This window comes from Pelecanus crispus, chromosome 2, assembly GCF_030463565.1.
Source record: "Pelecanus crispus isolate bPelCri1 chromosome 2, bPelCri1.pri, whole genome shotgun sequence".
NCBI lineage: Eukaryota > Metazoa > Chordata > Aves > Pelecaniformes > Pelecanidae > Pelecanus > Pelecanus crispus.
The window spans coordinates 19,105,533-19,127,951 of NC_134644.1; the positions used below are offsets into that span (position 1 = coordinate 19,105,533).

The following is a 22,419-nucleotide window of genomic DNA, read 5'->3' on the forward strand; positions in this document are numbered from 1 at the left end:
AGCTCCTAGTTTACATTGAATTAGGGTTTTCTTATCTCTGTCAATGTTTTAGTGGCATATGGGCAAAGCAAAAAGGAAATACTATGTATGGGGTGATGGTTTTAAGAACACCGGGTTAGCTCAGTTGGTTAGAACATGGTGCTAATAACGCCAAGTTCACAGGTTCAATCCCTGCTCACTGCAGGGGGGTTGGGCTCGATGATCTCTCAAGGTCCCTTCCAACCCAAAGCATTCTATGATTCTGTGATTCTAACTGTGTCTAATACAGCAGCAGGTAACCAGCTACCAAACCATTAAGTCAGTCATTGTATCTGCACCATCCCATGCAGCTCTTTGGGATGTTGGTTTTCATGGTAGCTGGGTAGTGTTGTGCTTGAGCTGACTATATTTGGGGAAAAGCAAGTACAAGAAGCTTATTGTGGAGCAGATGAGTCTTGGTTGTACTGCATCACTGAAGCTACCCCTCTTCATAATATGCCACTCAGGCACATGGACACATGCTGCTGGGTGCTTGTGGCTGGACTTCTTGTGCCGTTCAGAAGGGAATTGCTTAGTGCTTTCTGCTGGCTGGTTTTATTGGGGGGCGTGTTAAGTGCTTAGTTAATGTTGATCTGCAGATGGAAAGCCAAGTAATGAATCACATGAGTATTTTAAAGCCAGCAGTAACGTTCTGCCACTCTTTATACTGCTGCTGGTTTGACTTTATTCTCTTTAGTAGCAGCCTTTTGGGACCCATTGTTATCTGTTATGCATGTCTTGTAAAAGCCCCCTTACAGGTTATATATATGCAGTGAACAAACTCTTTTATTCGTTCATAGGAGGTGTATGAATGACTTATTAGCTGCTCTTCTAAAGCTGGGACAACTTCTGTTGTTTTATTGTAACTTTGAAAAAGTGTGTATGAAGTGTGAAAATCTATCCAACTGTGTTAATCTTACCGAACACTTGTCATGTGGCTGCTGTGCCCCGGTGTGTATCCCTTCCCCAACATCATCTGGGACAGTATGACCTCTGCATCACTGGGGCAGTCACAGAGCACAAAATGAAAAGCTTCCCTTTATTGTAATGAAAAAAAGTGTGTGTGAAATTGTATTTATTGATATAATTTATGGCTAAACACCTAAATAGAAATAGGTTACCACAAATACTATTTTTTCAGAACTACTTACTCTACTGGAGAATATTGTTGATTATTAACTGACCCTGCTGCTCGTGCCACCATGGAAAGGGCATCATGGTGGTAGTGGGAATAAAATTGCAGATTTGTTTGGTTAAAAGCTGTACTGTATGTAGGGTATTTCTTTTTTGAGAAAAATCGGAATACGTTTTGCACTTGCACAGTTTTACTGACAAGTAGTTGAGGCCATGATTCGTGTTTTCAGGCATTCCCATTTGGAATGCTGGCTGTGCATGTAGAAGTAGCCACCATAAAAGTATGTCTGCCTCTTCTTCAATTTCAGAAAATAGAGTACTGAAGTTGTAATTTTCCTTTCTAATGTTCATTCCTGGTTCCAGCAAATAGTTATATTACTTAATCATTTTGCCTAATATTGTGCCTAATTATATCTAGGTAGTACATGACCATAGAATCACAGATCTTATCTTTTGTTTGCTTCCTCTTTGAGGATCTGCTAAATAGCTATGACTTTTTCCTGAATGTACCCTTGTGTGAATGCTAATGTGCAGTGGTTTTGTAGCTTCACCCATTCATGCCTAAAAGCACTTGCTTTTTTCCCTTCACATGTCCTGGGATGGTTATTTACAGTGGATCCATCAGGACAATTCAGTGTAGTCTCACACAGGGATTGAAGCATAGCTTGTAATTTTTCTAACTGGCTTCTCTGTTCCTTGCTTGCAAGAGAAAAATGTCTTGACAACCTGATCTTGTCATGCTATCTCAAATTCCTGTATGTGGCAGAACCAGGAGCAACAAGGGTGTGATTAAAAGCTATCAGGCTTTTATACAAAGTGAGAACAAGTAGGATGGGGACCTTAGAGTTAAGAGGGGTCATGATGGAAATAATAAAACATATCATTGCTTTAGGAAAGGTCAGGTGGGCCATCTTTTGAAAATACAAGAACAAAAAAATACTGACTAATGCCTGAAAGGCTTGATTTGATTGTAGGAAATTCTGCTTTCTTGTTGAACTCGGTGTCTTATGGGGTTGGTTTTTCTTTTTAAGTTATGTTTTTGAACTGTGTTCAAAACTAGGCTGTATAAGGTTGCAGGATAAACCTTCAAACCACAAATCAACCTTTATCTGACTGGAAAGGGGATAAACGTCGTCTTTGGGAAGCTGATCCTTCTTCGTCCATTTATAGGATTTTCTTACATGTGTTGTTAAGTCAAGTATTCGGCAAGATGCAGCAATGGCCAGATGTACAGTACAGGACTAAAAGAGATGAGTTGTGCTGTGGATAAGGCTTGTCTCCTAAACTAGGCTGGAAAAGGTGTTACTGAAGTTTTTGAGCAGTGTACATATTTTTGCTCTCTAATAGCTGATAGGTAGTGTATGGCAAGCTAATAACATTCCAGCTAAAGTGGACTAGCAAATTGTTTATGCCTGTTAAGTAGAAGACATTCAAGTACCATTTAAACCTGGATGTTTTTTAAAAAATAAACTTAGCTTGAAATTATGCAGTTGATCTGCGTGTGTGTCTTGGCAGATGAAATATGGCATTTGAGAGTGGATGAACGGTGGAAATACTGTGTTATTCCAGTGCTCCAACTCAGGGCACCTTTTGCCTGCTGTGCTGATGAGTGAGACGCTGAAGTAACTCAGGACAATCTCCACTGGGGAGGTGAAACCTGTAAGTCATACCAGAAATGTGCTATCTTCATATAATTATGGGTCATTAAGGTAAAGAGAGAAGTCCAGTCAAACAGCCTGAAACAAACTAGACTTTCTCAACTATCTAATCTTTTACCTGTGCCACTGTGTTTGAATTTAGTTTCGTCATATGCCCTAAATCTCATGTTAGGAGACAGCACTGGTAGGGTTATAAGCCTGTAAGCTGACAGGAGCTAGACCATGCTTTATTTTATTTGTTCCCCTCTGCACACTAAGGATGGTCTGCTCGCCACTTATGTATCACTGTTTTAGTCTCCTCTTAAATTGATTTATAATTAAGCATATCTCTTTCTGTGCTATATGGATGGTGTTCATCCATGTGACCTGTAGATTTGTCTGTAAATGCCTTATTTTGACAGTAGCATGGCAGCTGACCACAGAAGTGCTTGTCCTTCATATATTACAGTTTTGAAGCATCCCTGATGTACTGGTAGCATTTGGTGCTACTTTGGCATCTGGATGCTAAAACCGGAAGAGAGAATTTCTGGGGGTGTTCATGGTGTTTTGGTTAAAATAATGTGGTTTTCCCTTTTTTTAGTACAGGCTGTGGCACATTAACAAATAATGAAACTTCAGGAAGTGGGGGACGGTTTTTGTAAACTCTCACTGAGAGAAATTCAAGTTCAATCACTTGGGATTTTGCTGCTTTAAGCATTCTTCCTGCAATGCAGTGTACCTCTTGGCTGGCAGTGAGAAGAATACCAAGCTTCAGTCCCAGTTAGCTTGCTTCTTACTTCTAGACCTCCAGACCTGGGAGCAAAGCAGCTTGATGGGACCACAACTCCAAGTTACTTGCATTTTATTTTCAACTCAACATCTTTATGAAACTGTATTTCCCTGGGCTGCATTAAATTTGTAGTCCTTCAGTCAATACAGAAACTCTTCAGAGATGCTCTCTACTAGAGCTGGCTGAATTACTTGGAATAAATGTATCTAATGCATTTATTCTTTTGGAAATTATTTGAAAAACTTTTTAAAGACTGTTTTCCAACTGAAATGTTTGCCTGAAATAAGATTGAGAGAACGCTGCTGACTGGTCATTATTGGGTAATGACAGGTCACCTAGTTCGATAATGTTTAAAAGCATGATACAATCAGTAGAAACAGAATAAAGAAAATGTGGTGTGAATTTTTCCAAATGCATTTTTAGAAAGCAGAGGTTCTGCAAACAATTACATGACTTAAGCAAACATCCTGGAAAAACAGGTTGTGAGCAGTCTGCAGATCTTACTTGAATAAAGATACTTTTCCTGTGTACTCTTCCCCTCCTGCCCATTTGCCTAGATTTCTTCATTGTGGTAGTTATGAAAACAAATGCATAGTTGTTTACATTAGCTGTGTACTTCTGGGCGTAAACACTGTCTGTATTGCTAAATGGATATACACAGCTTAAATCCAAAAAGTACATTAACCTCACTTAGGAAAACCAGGCTTTACCAAAGCAGCGGGGAGGAGGCAGGCCACAGAAGTTTGCACAGCTGTCTTTTTGTAGTCCATTAAATTGTGTCCTGACATACCTCTTTATCTCTCAGGGAAATATTTTACTCCTCGCCAACACCTCCCTCCCTGATTAAGGTAACTGTAGCAGTATATTGATCCCAACCACTTTCCTGCGCGGTTCGGTTTCTTGCAGAGGTTCAGTAACTCTTCTGTGTGTGTTTCCCTGTCCGGTATTGCACAGGTCAGTGGCCAGTCGTGCATGAGTCCGTGGTGGTTGTTATTGTGGAGCTGTAAGGCCTTCTCTTGAAACGCTGTCGTGCAGTTCAGAGGCTTGTAACCCAGCACGGCGTTTGGAGTACCTTTGCCAGTGCACCAGTGTACCTTCCTCAGTTAGCTTGAAAAACTTAACTGGTCAATATTTCTGTAGTGTATGTCTTTTGCCTAAAGTGACATTAAGAGATGGCCAGTCTCTTTTTTTTTCTTGCTATTCTCTTGTGCCAGACAGTGTTTTGTTCCCTGCCACACCTCCCACCCCAAATGGTGGGCTCAATTATCTTAGACACAAGATCTTGAAAACTACAGACTTCTGGCTGCTTCTTTCTACAGACTTCTTTCTGTGTGTCATCCCCAACGGCTGACACTCCTCCCCAAGCATTTGCAATCAAGTTTAATCATTATGCTAATAACTGCACAGTGGAAATGTCTAATTTCTGAACACATGATCAGTCTGACTAATGAATTTACTGTAACAGTAGTGGGATAATGCATTCAGCAGCGGGGACATAGCGATGTCCTCCTCTCAATGAAGCACAAGACTTCAAGACTTGTACTGCCTTTCAACTTGCCATCAGGCTGCAGCGTTTGTGTTCAGGTGCACTTGCACAGGATGGAGCCAAGAGCTCACTGCTGGGTGCATGCATGTACAAGTCTGAGAGGTGGTCCTGGAGGAGGGGTTGACGGGTGGCATGGTTTCCTCTGCCAGAGTGCCCAGCCTTAGTCTAGACAAGTTTTGGCTGGGTATGGAGTAAGTGCTGCTAGGACTGGTGAGTCCATGTGGATGTTCCCACCAGATACAATTGCAGTATTTCATATCAGTCATGGCCAAGAGTAGGAGGCTAAGGGAAATCCATTTACAGAAACAATGTGTAACTTACTGTTTTAGTTGTGTGTAGAAATTAAAATGGCAATGGAGAAGTAGAGCAGCCTTAGCAATTCCATTTCTGCCTGTCCCTTCCTCCCCACCCTATTGAATTGCTAAACGGCATACGTGCTTGTGATTTGGTTGTCTGTCTTCTGCTTTTACTTAATATACCCCAAATTGCAAGAAGTCTGTATGACTCAGTCCAAAATAGTAACACAGTCTTAGGAAATATGTGAGGGAATTTTTGTTAAATCTCCTTTTTTGCTAGAATATCTTAATAGGCTTCCATGCGTAATGCTGTGGAAACTGGGATTTCAGAAAAAGTTTGAGCTGAGTGAAGTTCATGATGCTTCTAAGCTTGTCCTCTGTTGATGTACCTTCAGAAGGGATAGCTGGTTACTGAAGGAGGTTTGAAAAAGGGGAGACTGGGTCAGAAAGTTGAACTGTCTTGCTCTATATATGTCTTTGAAAACAAAAGTGAGGAGCTTGTCAGATCCTAGTTGTTCTGATATTAAAGTGTCATGGAAGAGCTCTTTGCTGCAATAATATGCTGAAGGTAGTAGTATGGCTAGTAAGTTAACTGCAGAGTGGAATAAACATACTGAATACTTTTAAGTGGGATCTATAGTGCCTAAGGGTTGTTCCTGCCATCTTATTTTACTGATAAGACTCACCAGCAATGGGGACAAGAGGAAAAAACAGGCCATTGCTGCTTATCCTCCCATTGGACTAGCACCTCATAGTGTTGCAACAAAATTGTTGCCATAGAGCCTTGTTTGCTTTGTGCGCAATCTTGAAAAAATCCAGAACTGTAATGGTTCTGTTCTGGAGAAAATGTGCTCTTCAACCTTCGAATATATAGGAAACGAGAAAAAGAAATTTCATGTGTGATAAGCTCTGTTTGTGGCACTAAGCCAAGAGGGTTTGTGGTGTAGATAGTACAGCCTTTAGCCATCTGATAGCTGTTTAATTAATACCCACAACTTACTCTTGGTGCAGTGCTGACCCAACTGAAAACCAGCAGATTTCCCACTAGCTTATATCATTGCCATCAAATGAGATATGATCAAAGAGGTATAGAAACAACATTGTGCCTTGGATGATTTGTGATTAAAACTATGATGGCAGGTGGCTAAATGATACTCAGCATCATTTCCACATATATTGTCTCTGTTTTATGTCTGGGGGGAACAATCTGTCCCAGGACTGTCAATTTTAGACACCTCATAGGCCCTGAATTCACGTGGAGAAGGGGGATGCTTGGGAGAGGAATTTGTGTGGGTGTATGTATGTGTGGGTTTTGCTTGTGTTTCTTTATTGGTTTTGGGTTGTTTGGTTTTTTGGTGTTTTTTTTGTTTGGTTGGTTTGTTTTCAGAAAAGTGTGTCTGAAAATGTAATTCAGAAAACTTTCAAGTAAGTATATGTGACAAATCAGAATAGGGTTTATGTGGGAGTTTTGTTATTCTTTAGCATAATGATTATTTTGAGATATGCAATAAATCCACTATCTCAACCATGTAACATAACCTTTATTGTTGGAAAATATTTTATTTTTGCTATTAGAGGTGATAAACTAAAGCACTAAAGAGGTGATAAATTAAAGCTAAAGCTATGTTAGCTCACTTCTTTTGATGTGTTCTCCTCCCCCACCCCCCCAGTCTGAAATACCAAGTTACAACTAAATGTGAGGCATTTGGCTTTGGGGTTTTTTTTGTTCAGGCATGAGCATTCTGGCTTGTCATTATTCCAGCTTTATCAGTTCTTTACCTCAGACAAACTTTCAGAAAGTTCAAACTTGTTCTGTTGAGTTTATTTTTTTATAGGCTTTTTTTAGATGGTTTCCTTTTCAGCCACCTGCAGTGCTCTTTGCAATTGCACATGTTCATCTCCTATGAAGCTGCTTTTTTTGGCACACAAAATGCTTTTCGTTCGACATACAATTTTATTCTACTCCCATGGTGGTTCTTTAGTGAGTCCAAACTACTGAAGAAGCTGTTTAATTTTTCCTTTCTGTCCTTGTGCTTTTCTTCAGTCAAGAATATATTTAGATTTGTATGTTTTGTTTAATTTTAGACAAGTGCATTGCTACCAGTAAGGAAAAGCAGGGCTCATTCAGCCACTTAAAAATGCTGAAATTCTCATGTGGGAGCTCGCATAAGCATATTTTGTTTCTTCTATTTTTTTTTTTAAATGAGCCTACTCATGCATGCATATCTTGAGGAATACCCAGCAAAAAAGAAATTTGAAATTACTAAAATCTAATTTCAGGTACTGAAATACACTCACACATCCAGTTGGGATTTTGACTTTGCATAATCAAAAGCATTTATCGGCTTTTTGTGCCTTTTTAAGACTGAATACAAATGTAACGTGTTATGACTGCACATCCCAAATGTTGTTCTGTCAAAATCAATCAGTAGGAATGTACACTTGAAACACTTCTCTTTTTGAAGTGTCTTCTGTTTTTAAAGATTGTTTTTAATCAGCAGATTTTTGCATTTCTGGCTTGTGTTCAAATATAACTAATAAGTCTTTGGTTCCATTTAGATAGTTTTTTCCTCTGGAAACCTGTATTAGCAATGCAACTGGTGTTAGTTAATCATTGGAATGTCTATTCAGTTCACTGTGTAGAACATCTACAGTTCACTGGAGGAGAGGGCATATACCTTGGTAGTTCCCTTATCAGAATCCTGTCTTGGTGAAGGGGGAAGATGAGGGGGGCAGAGGGAGGACTGAGTAAAAGAACTGTCCTTCAGAAAGGTGTTTGTCATACAGCATGAAACTCAAGTGGATGGTTAGCAATTGTTAATTTGCCATGCACTGTGGTTTTGATCTGATGCAGAGCTGGGTCTGTGCTTCCTGTTATACAAGGGTTGTGAAGTGGTGGTGTGTGGTGTTCAGCCATAGCTGAATCTCCAGCGAATACTGGAAAATGTATTCTAGAGTGATCGGGGATTTTGTGTTAGAACATAGAAGCTACTTTCGTCTCCCCCACTCCGAGCTTTTGATGCTGAAAAGCCACAGACTTTAGGAGGCAGGTAGAAGATACTGCAGATAATTTCCTCATCTCCCCTTCTCTGTGTCCTCCCACAGAGATCTATGTTATTGATGCATTTTTTTTTCTACCTGTTTATTATACTCAGACTCTTGAAGAGGGAATTGAACTAGCAGTTGAATTTGAAAGACCAAAAAAAAGTTAGCAAGAATGCAAAAACTCATGTTGTACTCCCCATGAACAAGTATCAGAGGTCATTGGAGGGGTTGCTTTTTTTTTTTAAAATGAGTAATGTTCACAATGCACTACTTATTGAAGTGTGTGTACGTTTGGTCTGCTCAGTTAAAATTGGCAGTATGGTTTGCCAAAGCACAGGAAGTATGATCCATAACTCACTTCTGCATTTTCACTAGCAATTAAAAACATCAGTGGAAGCTGTTTTACAGAGAAATCTTGTGTATCTTTGTTGCTGTGTTTCGCTCAGAGCAGACAGCTATGGCAGCGTTGCCTATACCTATGCCCACCTACACTCTGTCTATGTCTATTCTCAAAGCTGCTGCAGGTGGGCAGCTCCGAGAAGCTGGCCCAAGCAGCGAAGCGACTTGCTTGGCGTAGCACAGGAAGTCTGGCGGAGCCAGGAATAGAGCTTCAATCTGCTGTTTTCCAGGCTCTTGCTCTTAGCCACAGACCCATCCCACCTCTTCCCTTCACTTGACTGACATCCCAGCAGACAGCCGCCTCCTGCGTGCCCGGCCAGCTGCTTCGGCAGCACTGTCTGACCTCCATACTCCAGATGTTTGAAGTTCCATTTCCCCCATACTTAAGTGAACTTTAGCAAAGTGCTTCTGGCATTTCACCAATGCAATGTGGAGGCGGGAGGACTGTTGTCTTAACTGTTTTCTTTCCATAATGAGGGCCTCTGTAGAGCTGCTAAAAATCTCTTCCTCTGTAGGACTTAGAACTCCATTTGCCTTCAGTTGCCATCTGCCAGTCTTCCTTTCCACATCCCTCTCCCTGTTCCCAAAGATAGTGCTGCAGACCTCCCTTCCTTATGCTGTGTGTCGATACCATCTTCCTTTCGGCTGGGGAAGGTGGGGGGCAGGAGGTGAAGGTGTGATGAGACACCCTTGTATATCTCCATTACATGCTCCACATTTATAGAGCATAATTCTGTGAGGCAGCATTTCACAGGTGAGACTTACTGATTTCCTTCAGCTGCCCCATTTTATGTTCTCAGCATCTTGCATGAACACACTCTGAAGTAGCCGTTACAGAATAATGTGAGAAACTTCTTTCCTTCTGTCCCATCTGAAGGATGAATATGTGTCCTCCATAGAAGTCCTCCCATTTCCAGTTGGCACCAGGAAAGAAAAATCAGGCATGAACTCAAGTCCGGCTCTTGGACAAGTGGGCTGGTTTCTTTGCTCTGATTCTTGTCCTAGAATGTCACGCACCCGCTCCCAGCCCCTCTGGTCTGTCCTTGCCTCATGCCTCCATTGTGCGTGACCCCTTTCTGCTCAGTTTCTCCAGCAGAATGTGTGACTAGATTTGCCAATAGGGTACTCTGAAAAACACCTGTATAAATAATCCTTTAGCTGAACAGACCTCTCTTCCCTCTTCTTTTCAGTGCTGTCATACAGGTGTATGTGCCACTTCACAGATTGTGTTTTGGAAATTGGGGTCTTTGAGTCCAATCCTCAGTGAATCCTAGTCTTGCTTTTGGAAGAAAGGCTGCCAGTTTCATAAAAGCAAGAGGGCTAAAGGTGAGGCTATTTGTCTATAGCCAGTGAGCTTTAAGCCTGTTTCTATAACTCTTATTTTCAGCTGCTTGATTTTAATGAGGCTTATCAATGCCCCACTTTTTTTTCTTTTTTTTTAAAGACATATGAGTATTTTAACACTTGCAAGCACATGCTCTGTTGGTCAGGAATCAATTTTCTGTTAAGTATGCCTTGCATGGAAATTGGTACAGCTTAAGAAATGCAGTTCTGGAGCATGACATGCTATGGACTATGTGCATTATTGTTTTACATTCTGTGCTTCTGAATTCTAAAACCATACAGCAAGCAAACTGTCCTGACTAAATGGGGTACTTATGGTATACTTCCCTCCCTGACATGCCCCGCCCATCTGTTCCGATTTCACAGGAAAAATACTTATGTAAAGGTGGAAAATACCTTCAAACCTTTGCTGAAATCTGGTTGGCTTTCTGCTGATGGTGATTGCTAGGAGAATCTGAGAAAATCTGCAAGTGTATAAAAAGAAAAAGATTTAAATTGTTAAGTCAGGGGCTAGCTCTATAGGATTAAACTGGCATATAATCTGTGTCCAGACATAATTGAAGAAGTCCAGTGATAAATTGTCAAAATAAAAAACACAACCACCACTTTTCAACCCCCCCAACATTGGATCATATTAGTAAAATGCATTGTTAGCACTGTGGTTTTTTATATGTATTAAAAATATATATTGCTTATGTATATACATATATAAAAAAATGTGTGCCTTTACATATGTGTTAGCTCTGGAAATAGGACTTAGTATTTCTTCCATTATGTTTCCTTTGTTCTGTCTAGTCTCTTTCCCCCTCTGATGATGGTGAACATTTTATATAGACTGTGCAAGTTGCTGTATATGTGTTGATGGCCTTAGTTCATTGTGTTAATCTGTAAAAGCTCTTGATTGTGAACCTTCTCTGCAGGAAAAGGAAGGTGACATATCAGATTACATGAGACATGTCTTATCTGGCTCCTCTAGCCTTTTACCTTAAGAGGCCTGGATTTACTAGGATTTTAGGAGATGAAGCTTTCTGGGGAGCCTGTCCTACTATTGTAACTTGTCTGTGTGCAGAAGGGAGTGTGTGAGAATCTTCTATCTATAAACCTGCAAGAAAACGTTGCTGGATTTGCAGCTCTGGAAATACAACTCTTAAATCTATTTCAGTTGCCTCCTACATTGCCAGCACCACATACAAAGCAAACACACAAGGTGAAACTTAGATGTCTAAATGCGTCAGAGGTGACAGGAGACCTGTCTTTCATGGTGCAGCTTCAGAAGGCGTGGCAGGATATTCTGAGGATTCTCAGATGACATTAGATGCTGGTGTTCAGGCAATCCTTCAATGATTGTATATGTGAAATAATAAAGCCTTGTTGCTAGGACTGGCTTTCTTCTGTGGATTGACTGACAAGTTGATGGTACTTTAGCAGACTTGATTCTGCTGGCTGCCCAAGGGACCATTAAAGATGTCTTGAATTCATCTCTTGAGCGGGGGTGGAAATGGTGAGGAGGACCTTTCCCCTTTTTACTGTGAAAGTGAAAGATAACCAGTATAAAACTTCTAGAATGGTACCTTGAGGTGAAGATTTGTCCAGAACTAACTAGGGACTTGAATTTCACACAACTGATGGCTAACTGGGCATGATAAAAGGTTGCTTCTACCTTAGAGATAGGATTGGTCCCACCAGTCACTGATAACAGGGTAGTGCTTCTGTCAAAGTTTCTTTCAGGTTTTTTATATGCTTCTCAGATGTTGGTTAATGTAACCAGATGTCTGTGCTGAAGAACTGGGAAGAGACAGGTGCCCACCAAACTGCCCAGTTTTGGTCTATAACTGAGTTGATGCAGACATAGCTGGGGTATTCAAACTGTTTATAGTCAATGGAATTGACAATTATAATTCCCAATGCCAGTAGAGCCTCATACCTTGGAGAAGATCCCCATAGGATAAATGAGAGTGTGTGTGTGTGTGTAACGATAAACAAGGGTGAGCAGTGCCTGTTGCGCTGGTGCTCTGCTGTCTGCATCTCCAGTGAGGCCAGCCTGGCTTAGCACTCAGGCTTTCCTGGACAAGAGAGGGGAAAAAAATTATTTTATTTCTCTAGGTAAATTCTTGAGTTTCTTGAACTCTATCTTGATGGGGATCAGACAATATGTAAGCAATAGTAATAATATAATATATAATATTATATAATATATATAATATAATAATAGTAATAGTAAGTTATTTGCACTGTCATCAAGACTTAATGAAAGGTATAATTTGTAACATTGTGTAGATATTTGATTGTACGTGATGTCTTAAAAAACTCAAACTACTCACACTTCTTCATGCCTGATGTGCCTTGAACCCATAACTGAGCTTTTCTGTAGAATATTTCTCTTGCAGTGTAAACATGTTTACATTCAACACACAGTCACCTGTGTTGAATATACTAAATTTTCTTTTGAATTTCCTTCACAAAGTAACAGCATAAAATGGTGCTCTCCCTGAAGAAGTTAGCTGTCTGGCTGAGCTCATTAAAGCTGGGGATTTTGTTGTCCTTTTTGTAGGTCAAACTGACTTCCTTGCAGCTAGCCTGTATAATGTGCGTTGTCCAGGATCTCTTCAGTGCCATTATTCAATTAACCATAACTCATTTATTTAAAAAGTCTTATTAAATATGGTTTCTTTATGGAAGTAGCAGTGGGTTAAATCTGTATTTCTAAAACAGAACAAGTTAATGTTCTTAGTCTTATCAGATTTTTTTAATTTCAGGGAGGCTTATTGTGTAAACTGTATAGCAAGACAAGGAAATCTGTAGTTTTGGAGAATGGCAATAACGGCTAATATTAAAGCTGGGTCTAGGCACAAATTGCAAAGAGTGAGAGTTTGGGTTTTTTTTCTTTATTACGGGATGCTGAAACACCTTACTGTTTATTTCCTTTGGTTAACACTACAGTGTATGGTCTGGGTGTATGAGCTTGTAGTACTTAATAGAAAAATGTGTATTTACTGGAAAGTGTTTCTTTCTTGGTGTTTGTTATAATATTTGTAAAATTCAACTATCTATGTATTTTCCTGCTATGAGCAACAAAATCTGAAGCTGTGGCTCATTTTTGCAGGTAGCAGAGCAGATCTTACCTTTCATATTCAAACATGAACAAGTAATCTTGGAATCCAGACAATTGTCTCAGAGGTCAAGGAAGGAAACTAAAATTCTTTCTCTGGACCACTCACTGTCCCACATATTGCATAGTTTTATTGACTAGGTTCAATCTGAAACCTGTGTCTTTGCCCAGTGTCTTGTGTAACATCAGGCACCGTTTCTGCTGAAAGGAGATATCATATTTGACAAGTTGCTAGCCTGACATGATACGTCAAATCTGTGTTCCAGTTTGCTTGTCTTTGACTAGAAATTTTACTTTTTTTTTTTCTCATGCCATTTTTTTTCTCTTATACTGCCAGCAATGCCCTTTGGTTAAGGGAATTTCACTGCTCTTAGATATGGAATGAATGTTCTTTCCATTAACTTGCCTTTTAATAATGGTGGCTTTAGCATAGAATATCTCAAGTTGGAAGGGACCCATAAGAATCATCGAGTCCAACTCCCTGCTCCTCACAGGACTGCCTAAAACTAAACCATGTGACATAGAGCATCATCCAGATGCTCCTTGAACTCTGACAGGCTTGGTGCCGTGACCACTTCCCTGGGGAGCCTGTTCCAGTGACCGACCACCCTCTCAGTGAAGGATCTTTTCCTAATGTCCAATCTGAACTTCCCCTGATGCAGCTTCATTCCATTTCCTCGTGTCCTGTCGCTGGTCACCAGAGAGAGCAGACCAGCACCTCCCCCTCTGCTGCTCCTCTCAAGGAAGTTGCAGACTGCGATGAGGGCACCCCTCAGCCTCCTTTTCTCCAAGCAGAAGAAACCAAGTGACCCCAGCTGCTCCTCGTAAATCTTGCCCTCAAGACTTTTCACCACCTTGGTCGCCATGCCCTAGACAAACTCTAATAGTTTGATGTCCTTCTTATATTGTGTGCCCAAAATCACATGCAGTACTTGAGGTGTGGAACATACTACTTTCAGGAAGTACAGCATAGGCTTTGTGCAGAACAGGTTACCAAGACTCAGTAAGTGTGATTACACCAAGTATGCTAGGAAGATGGGGGTGAGAAGTGGTAACAGGTCATGCTGCATGCATGGCTGATATGTCTTATGTCTGTGGTTTTGCTTGTATAAAGCAATTCTGATCTATTCTGCTAACATTTAGATATGTATAACATTGATTACTCTGTAACCAGGGCTTTACTTACTTGAAATAAAGTGTTACTAACAGACCCAACCCTATATTCAACTACAAACTGAGAAAGCAAAAAAGGGAAACATCATCAAAATTACAGAAGGCTGTTGCTAATAAGCTGTTTGGCCTTCCTTTTCTCCTCGGTTTCTCTAAAGTAGCAGCTTGGTGAAGCCCGTGGAGTTTGAGCCTCCGTTCCTTCTTGTCTGAGGGAGCCTAGGGACAAATTGAAAAGTTTCTGACTTGCAGCTCTGTGCAGCACAGGACATTGGTTTGAAGGACTTTCATGATGTGAAAATAAAAGTTCCTAAAACCATTGCATGAAATGGCATGAAAAACTGCCAGTAAAAATTGTGGTGTAATTTTAGGATTTTTTTTTGGTCTAACGTGTTTTGGATGTTAGATTTTTTTAAATCAAGGAAATGCCCTTGAAGTGACTTTTCACTCTTACTCAAATTCATGTCTGTGGTGGTTTAATTTTTTTTTTTTTTTTTTTTTTTTTTTTTTGGTGCTGGGGCGGATTTTGTATTTTTTTTAATTTGTGTCTTCCTACACTGAAAGTCTATCTTAGACTCTCTTGTGGGGGTTTTGTTTTTCTGCTGTTTTTACCTGGTAGTCACCATTTTCACTGTAGAGAACTGGGTACCTGCTATTCTCTCCCCTAACCGTTACTCCACTCTTCCCAAAAGCCTCGCAGCTTTTTCCAGCTTGCTGGTAAGATAGCTGTACAGCACCACACAGCGCTTCTCCTGGCCCCTCTGCCAGGTGAGCGTATGTGCTCTTACAGCTTCATTCTTGAGGAACTGGGGAGGAGCAGAGTAGGAAACTTGAAGTGGAGTTTTCCTGCACAATGCTTCTGGAGTATCAGTTAATTTAACACAAATCTAAAGTGTAAATCTGTGGTATTAGTGTAGTGAGGCTACTACAGGACAGCCTGAAGTTGGCAGTGCCTGATTAGCTGTGTTGATTTATAGAGATTCCCCTCCCCCACCTCCCCTTGTTTTTCCCCTGCTCTTCACCAGCTGTGCATGCATTTAGTGAGAGAAACAGTGGCTGTGTGAGTATCTGGCTCATAAATTTGAGTTGCAGTCGTTCAGGATTAAAAAGATTGTCAAAGCTTGAAGTTGTTTTTCTTTTTTTTTTTTTTTAAATATCTCTATATATGTGGGCTTTAATAAAATATTTAGATATCCTCAAATTAGGTTGGCCAGATGTACTGCAGTCTCTGTTTCTTGTGAAGTGTTTGTCCTGGGATTGCACACTGTAGCAAATGGGTAGAGCGGTAACTGCAGCACAGAAAAAGAAGAGAAAAGAACAACCATTTGCTGTATCATTGCTGTGCTGCACTTGGCCTTGAGGCTACTTCTGAGGAAGCAAACAGTTAAATTTTAACCATACACCCTATTGATCAACTGGTTTGTTTGTTTTGGGGTTGGTTTTTTTTTTTTTTTTTTTTTTATATGGTTTGAAGCAGACAGATAGTGGAGGCAGCTAATCATTAATGGTTCCTTCAACCTCCAAGCTTAACTTTGCTTCTGGGATTAGCTGGCATGGTCCCTAGCACCCAGTTATAGTGGCAAAGGGGTTGGTTTGATGGTTTAGTTTAAAATTGCTTCCCAAAGGAAAAATATTGTGCTTTTGGAAGGGCTGTCTTTTCCCTTTTCTCCAAATCAGTACAATGATGGACTTTCTCCTGCTGGATTATATTGTCTAGGAGTGAGAATTCCATCCCTATTCCCCAAATTTTAAATTATGCTACTTATGTTTCAGCATAGGCCAAGCATACTTGAAGCTGGTCTGACTGTTTGCTAGTGCTTGTTAACCTGTGTTAGCCTAAGCCAGTTTGCCATACTTTGCTACTGTCAGTCTTTGATGTTTAAAAGTAGGTTTTGTGTATGAAATCACAAACTATTGCTTAGCTGTCTTGTTACCATATCAGAGCAGACACTTACACGTAGCTGCAGGAGCCGAGTGTGGCCAGCACTTTGAGAATGGTCTAGTTTGGCTGTTACCTGGTATATGTGGTTTGTCTCTCTTGGGAATTAACTGTTGTCTAGCTGGATAGTTATGCTACCCTGCTAAAAATTGCTTGTGTTTTGGGTTTTTCCTCTTTTGGAAGTGGAAGACATTGCCTATGACTAAACAGTAAACTTCCACATCATCATCAAGCAAATAGGTATAAATAACAATACAAAAATGAACAACTGTTATGTGCTTTCTTTGTCATAATGATCACATAGCAATTAATAACATGCAGTCTTTGTAGATCTAGAAAAAGTCATTATTTCTTGAAGCAAGATGCTGTTTAGTAGCTGATGGGCAGCATATTGCTCTGGGCAAAGCATATGCTGGGAGCCTTTGCTTTGCTGCTTTGCATAGGGGCAAAATACCGCCTTGCTTTTCCAGTGTACCAGATGAAGTAAGAGTCGCAGTCTCATTTGCTTTGAACAGTGAAATAGTCTCTTGTACAGGCATGCCTGCATGCTGTTCAGGATTTACATACGTGTCATAAGTTGCTGGCCCTGCACTGTTATACAGATAGTCTTCTCTCTGCTTGGTTTACATTACTGAAATCTGTGGAAAGACTTGACAATTCACTGCTCTATATTTAATTTTGGATAAGCTGTCTGATATAATTAATGTATGTTCTTATCCTGTTATAAGTTTTTTTTTTTCCTATTAACACGAATTTGTTGCAAGATTACTTAAGTCATTTTCCAAAGCATGTATGGTACAGCATCTGTTCCTGGAATTTCTTTTCCTCTGCTCTAGTAACTTACAGAATTTTCATTGTTCATTGCAGGGAGGAAAAGTCAGTCTTTGTGGACTACCTGCTAGGAAAAGAATAATCTTTTTTGTTGTGTGAAGGGCTTTGTTTTGTTTTGTTTCTTTTTTTCTTTTGACATTAATGTTAAGAGAACTGTTAGTATAAAGATGCATTTTTGTCCATCCACTGAACAAAAAATGAATTTATTAGTAAAAACAGATTCTGTTTGTGAGAATGAAGTAGAAGCATGGATTTATTTCAAGGGACATAGTAATATTTTTAAAACCCTCTTTTAAAACATTGTAGTATGTGCCTTAAACTAACATTCTCCTCAGCCTGCCATATTGCTATGTTGTTTAGGTGACTCTAAATAAAGGTTTTTTCACCTGTGAGGTGCTCATGTATTACGAAATACAAAGAGTTGTGTATTATTAGAGAGTTCTATAAGATAGTTCTGAGGCCTTGTAGTATCATTGAACAAAAAGGTTCAGGTTGTATGGAGGGATTGGAAAAGAGGTGATCTAAGAACATGTAGCACAGCACTCAGATAATGTTTCTTGATCTCACTGAAAGCAAGCTAAAAGGCAGAACTAATGTGTATTTTAGTCTCTAAAAGGAAAAGAACAAATAATAGCTGGAGCTGAAGAAATATGGGTAGCCTTGTTTTTAAGTCTTCACTCTGTTGTCTGTGAAATTGGCTGCCAGAACAAACATGGGTGCAGTGGCTGATATCTGATACTGATGTAGTGGTAAATGCTTGATGTATAGGATTATCTCATTTGGAAAGGTGCTTAATAAAGCACCTGACTTTGGGATTTTTCAGAGCATGAGTATTTAGAATAATAAAGCTTGCTCCAAAGCTTTATTGGGACATTTAATTAACTTATTCCAAATAAGCTAATGCAGACATACATATTTAATGTCTTGCATTGCTCTGGAAAATCACAACTCTTATTATCTATTAGGATTCTGTGTGCTTCCTAAGTAAAAGAACTTTTCGTGACGTTAAAAGTTGTTTGTTATTTAGCTTTAAGCTGTGAAGACAAGCTTGCTTGATACCACTGTTTTTAGGTGCTTCTCCAATTGTGTTCCCACTTATCTGCAATGCCACGTATCAAAGCTGTTGAGGAGGATTTTATTTCTTCCTGTACTTACTCAGGAGAATTTAAGATTATTTGAGCGTGTGCACCAGTTAATGAAAAAAACAGTTCAACTGGAGGCATTTATAGTGAACTCTGAACACTGAATGCTGGCTTTCCTGGAAATGGTCATTTCCTGGATGCTTACCTTGCTTTTTTCATCTTGCCTCATACAGAAGTAGAGTGAAATATAAACTATTTTTGTGCTTCATCTTTGACCCTGCTTCAGTAAACAAAACCTTGCACATCACAATATCCATTTTCAATTAGGCCATTTCTAGAGACGTACCTAAATGAGTACTGATGGACAAGGATTTTTCTTTCTTTCTGAACCTTGACTCTGTTTCTATGACAGTCTCTCCAGGAGGAATTGATGCGTACAGACTTGAGAATTATTTTCCTCAGTGGAAAAAGTGGTGGCTTGATAGGTTTTGTTCAAAGTCACTTAGAGTGGTGGTTTTTGTCAGATACCATCTCCTGCAATGAGATCCTGAGGTTCTAGTAGGTACTTAAACCAGTAGATTCAGTCCCTGAATCTTGAAATAGACTTCCTAGAGGTGGGACTTCCTATGGCATCTGATGCTTGATTTGTACTTGTTTTTCTTCAGCTAGGGTTTAAGCGGTGGTTATATTGCATGTAGAAGCATGTGTCTGTTATGTGTAGCTTAGGTTGACCCTTCATAAAATGCTGGACTGACCTTTCTTTGTCTCTTAGTATTTCCTAATAAAATGATGGAGCTCAGCATATTTTATATTCCTGTACTTGCATCTTTGAGGCTCTGGTTTTTTTTCTTTTAGTAAAGCTGCTATAAACAGTATGACTGAAGCTAGCCTCAGTGCTGAAATTAGTCCTTCCCTATGCAGACTCTTACTCTGATATGCACTGATGGCTTTGCTGAAAGAAATTACTGCACAGACTTCCCAAGCTTAGTCCCCCTCTGGGGCTGTGGGCAGATTGCCTCGCTTGTCTGTCCTGATTTCCCAGCTGTGGAGTTGGAGTAATTTATTACTAGCATCAGTCATAAGAACATTGAGGGTTAATCTGCAAGTACTGTATCTGTGTAGTGTTTTTAGTGTGTCAAAGCAGTAATGTGTAATTGTGATTTTATTATTAATATTGGTTATTTCATTAAAGTGTAATTTTCAAACAATGTTCATGTAGATTAAACTTACTTCATCAATAAACTGGCATCCTTCCAGCAGCATTAACTCGGTTCAGACTCTGTCTTATAGTGAAGCCTAAACGTGTAGATAGCTCTGTAAAGAAAACAGCAAATGCCTAAAGAAACCCATACTTTCTTGTTTTTAATCTAGACTGTGGACATCCATAAAGAAAAGGTCGCTCGCAGAGAGATAGGCATTTTGACGACCAATAAGAACACATCGAGAACTCACAAAATTATAGCGCCAGCGAACATGGAACGTCCTGTAAGGTATATTCGAAAACCTATAGACTACACGGTGCTGGATGATGTTGGCCATGGCGTAAAGGTAAGAATACCTGAGGACTCCAAGTAACACAGACCAGGAGATAGGGTCAGAGCAGAACGTTACTGACATTAAAATGTTTAGTTCATTTATGGTAGGAAGGATTACAGGTTTGATATGCTCCCATGTACAAACATTCCAATAACAAAATGGATTGTTTTACAGTGAGGGTTTTTTGAGCAGTGTGTGCCGTAACCTTGTGACTGTCAGTGGTAGTCACAGTGTCTGGAAATAATGGCTCATGATCTTAGGCTAATGACTTGTTGAAAGAGCCATGACTGACTTTTAAAGTTATCACTCCTTCCTCCTCTGATTAAATTGTCTCTGCCACTCTCATTATTTCTTTCATTATTGAGAAAAATTAAGTCATCTGTTATGGGGGAAACTGGCTGATGGGGTGGGGTTTTTTGGAGGGTGATGAGGAGGAAGGGGGGCAGCTAGTTGGCATTTAAATCTCAGTGGCATTTGATGTCTCCTGTTTGTGCTTTCGGACAGCTTCATTTTCCTTTTCTCTAAATAAAAGCCTTCATAAATTAATGTCTGCCTCCCTTGAAATGGTCATAGTTGAAGTAAATTAATATAACACCCTTTGGTCTCTGGGCATCTTTTTATTAAAAAATAGCTTTGTATCCCCCTAGAGCAGGCCTTCCAGGTATATTCAGTTCACAACAATCTTCTCTTGAATGGCATTAAAAAGCTTCTATTCCACACCCTTGTATCCTCTAAAACTTGATGTACTCTGGTCAGTCAGTTGTGCAGCTAGATCAGCCCATTGTGTGCCCTTTGAATTGCTGAGCTCTTGAGGAACAGGTCTTTCAGAATTACGCAACACAAGAGTGCCAGGGTACCTCCTGCTTCGTAGTAACCCTCCAAATGCCCAGAGGAGTCTAATTCCAACACAAGTCAGAAAGTAGCTCTATACTGTGACAGCTCTAGGCTATGAATTAATGTAGTGACTTTGAACTACCTGATTTTTTTGTTTTGTTTGTAGCTAAACCTGTAACTCTTAGGGTTGTTTTACACTAATAATTTTAAGCCAGACTGGATGAAGCACAATCCTATGTAGAAGCCTGAAAGACATGCCCTGAATTGCTGTAAAAAAGAAACACTGGCATCAGAGAAATTGATAATTTCTCAGTACAGTCTCTGCATTCAAGGAGGGAGCTCTATGAATAGAGAATACAGAAATCCACAAATTCAGTGTCAGGATATTGTTTTCTGCATTGAAGTGCTTCAGGGATCAAGTGCTGCAGAAGACTTTTTAATAAAAAGTAGAATAATTGCTATTAGTGTCTGAAGTTGATGCTTTGCTGAACCACTTGTATTGTGCAGGCTCAAAACAGGTTGTTCGATCCATAAACACTGAAGTTGTTAGGGTATAGCAGTTGCATTTTCCAGTATGACTGTTTGCTTTTAGGGGTACTGCTGTCTTTATTTTTATTAACCCCCTGTTGTTTAGGGGGTGGAAATGAGGCGCTGTTTACCTATTTCTAGGCAGCTCTTAGGGAATGTCTTTAGTAAAGGGTTTTTTAACTGTTAGTGGTTTAGTTCTATATTAAAAGCTTAGTCTGTTCAGAGGTAAAATAGCTTCCAGTAATAACCAAATTAGCAACTCATTACAAGTCAGCTACAAATTATATCTTCCTATTGTTTCTTTATTGAGTGATTTGCCTAAGTCTGTTTTATGACTATGGAAGGCATGAAACACTTAGTAGAAAAAATGATGTTGGTATTTTCTATGTAGACTTGTTACACAAATGAAATAAGCTGCCAGCCAGGTGTTAGGTATGTAGTTCAAGATGGCTGTCATGCATTTGACACCTTTACCAGTGTTGACATTCACTGGACACACTGTTGAGAAGAGTGGGCTGAGATAGTGAATGACATAATTGCATGTTTTTAGCCATCATATTACTGTGATTCTGAGAGACTGACACATATCATAGCTCTGAAGGAAGTGGCTTGCTTTGTCTGCAAACCTAGATGTAGCTAGTGCTGTTATAAGAAAATCAAACCAAACAACTTAAGAAAACTGGATCAGGTCCTGTTGGCAGTCAGCGCAAATAACGGATGATGCTGAGAATCTTGAGTTGCCTCTTGAACATACAAATTAGGGGGAAGCATACAATAAATTGAATTACAAACTTTGTCTTGTCCAAAATGTCTTAGAAGATGTTTTAGACTCTGTTAAGTCTTATTTTCTTGACCAAAGATTTCACCCAAAGTTGGACAGCAGCATGCCCAATAAGGCCTTAGAAACCATGTTTTTCTAGAGGAAAAGAAGTTTGAGTTCTGCCTAGAGCAATTGTCAATTTGACTGACTTGCAGGTCCTTGAATGTATTCTGCTGCGGCGACTGTCAATAAAATACAGTACAACACATACATTGGCATTTAAGTATTAAATAAAAATTACGCAACGCTTTGAAATCTGTAGATGACAATTTATTGCTGTTAATGGGACTCTTGTGTTCTGGTCCAGGATTTGATAAAGGAAAAATACAAGAAAGAGAACGCAAAGATACAGGCTGGATTATTG

At 39.7% G+C, this 22,419-nt stretch overlaps 1 protein-coding gene across 13 annotated transcripts in view; it reads left to right on the forward strand.

Annotated features, from left to right (window-relative positions):
- ABI1 (abl interactor 1) overlaps nt 1-22,419 on the forward strand; it is an 83,555-nt gene that overhangs the window by 33,998 nt on the left and 27,138 nt on the right. For 12 of the 13 annotated variants that reach the window (XM_075706027.1, XM_075706016.1, XM_075706015.1 and 9 more), the window contains one exon: nt 19,709-19,885. The exons of the other annotated variant lie outside the window; for it this stretch is intronic. In XM_075706027.1, the coding sequence (XP_075562142.1) occupies nt 19,709-19,885 (177 nt within the window). The remainder of the gene's footprint in view (nt 1-19,708; nt 19,886-22,419) is intronic. 13 annotated transcript variants of the gene reach the window in all.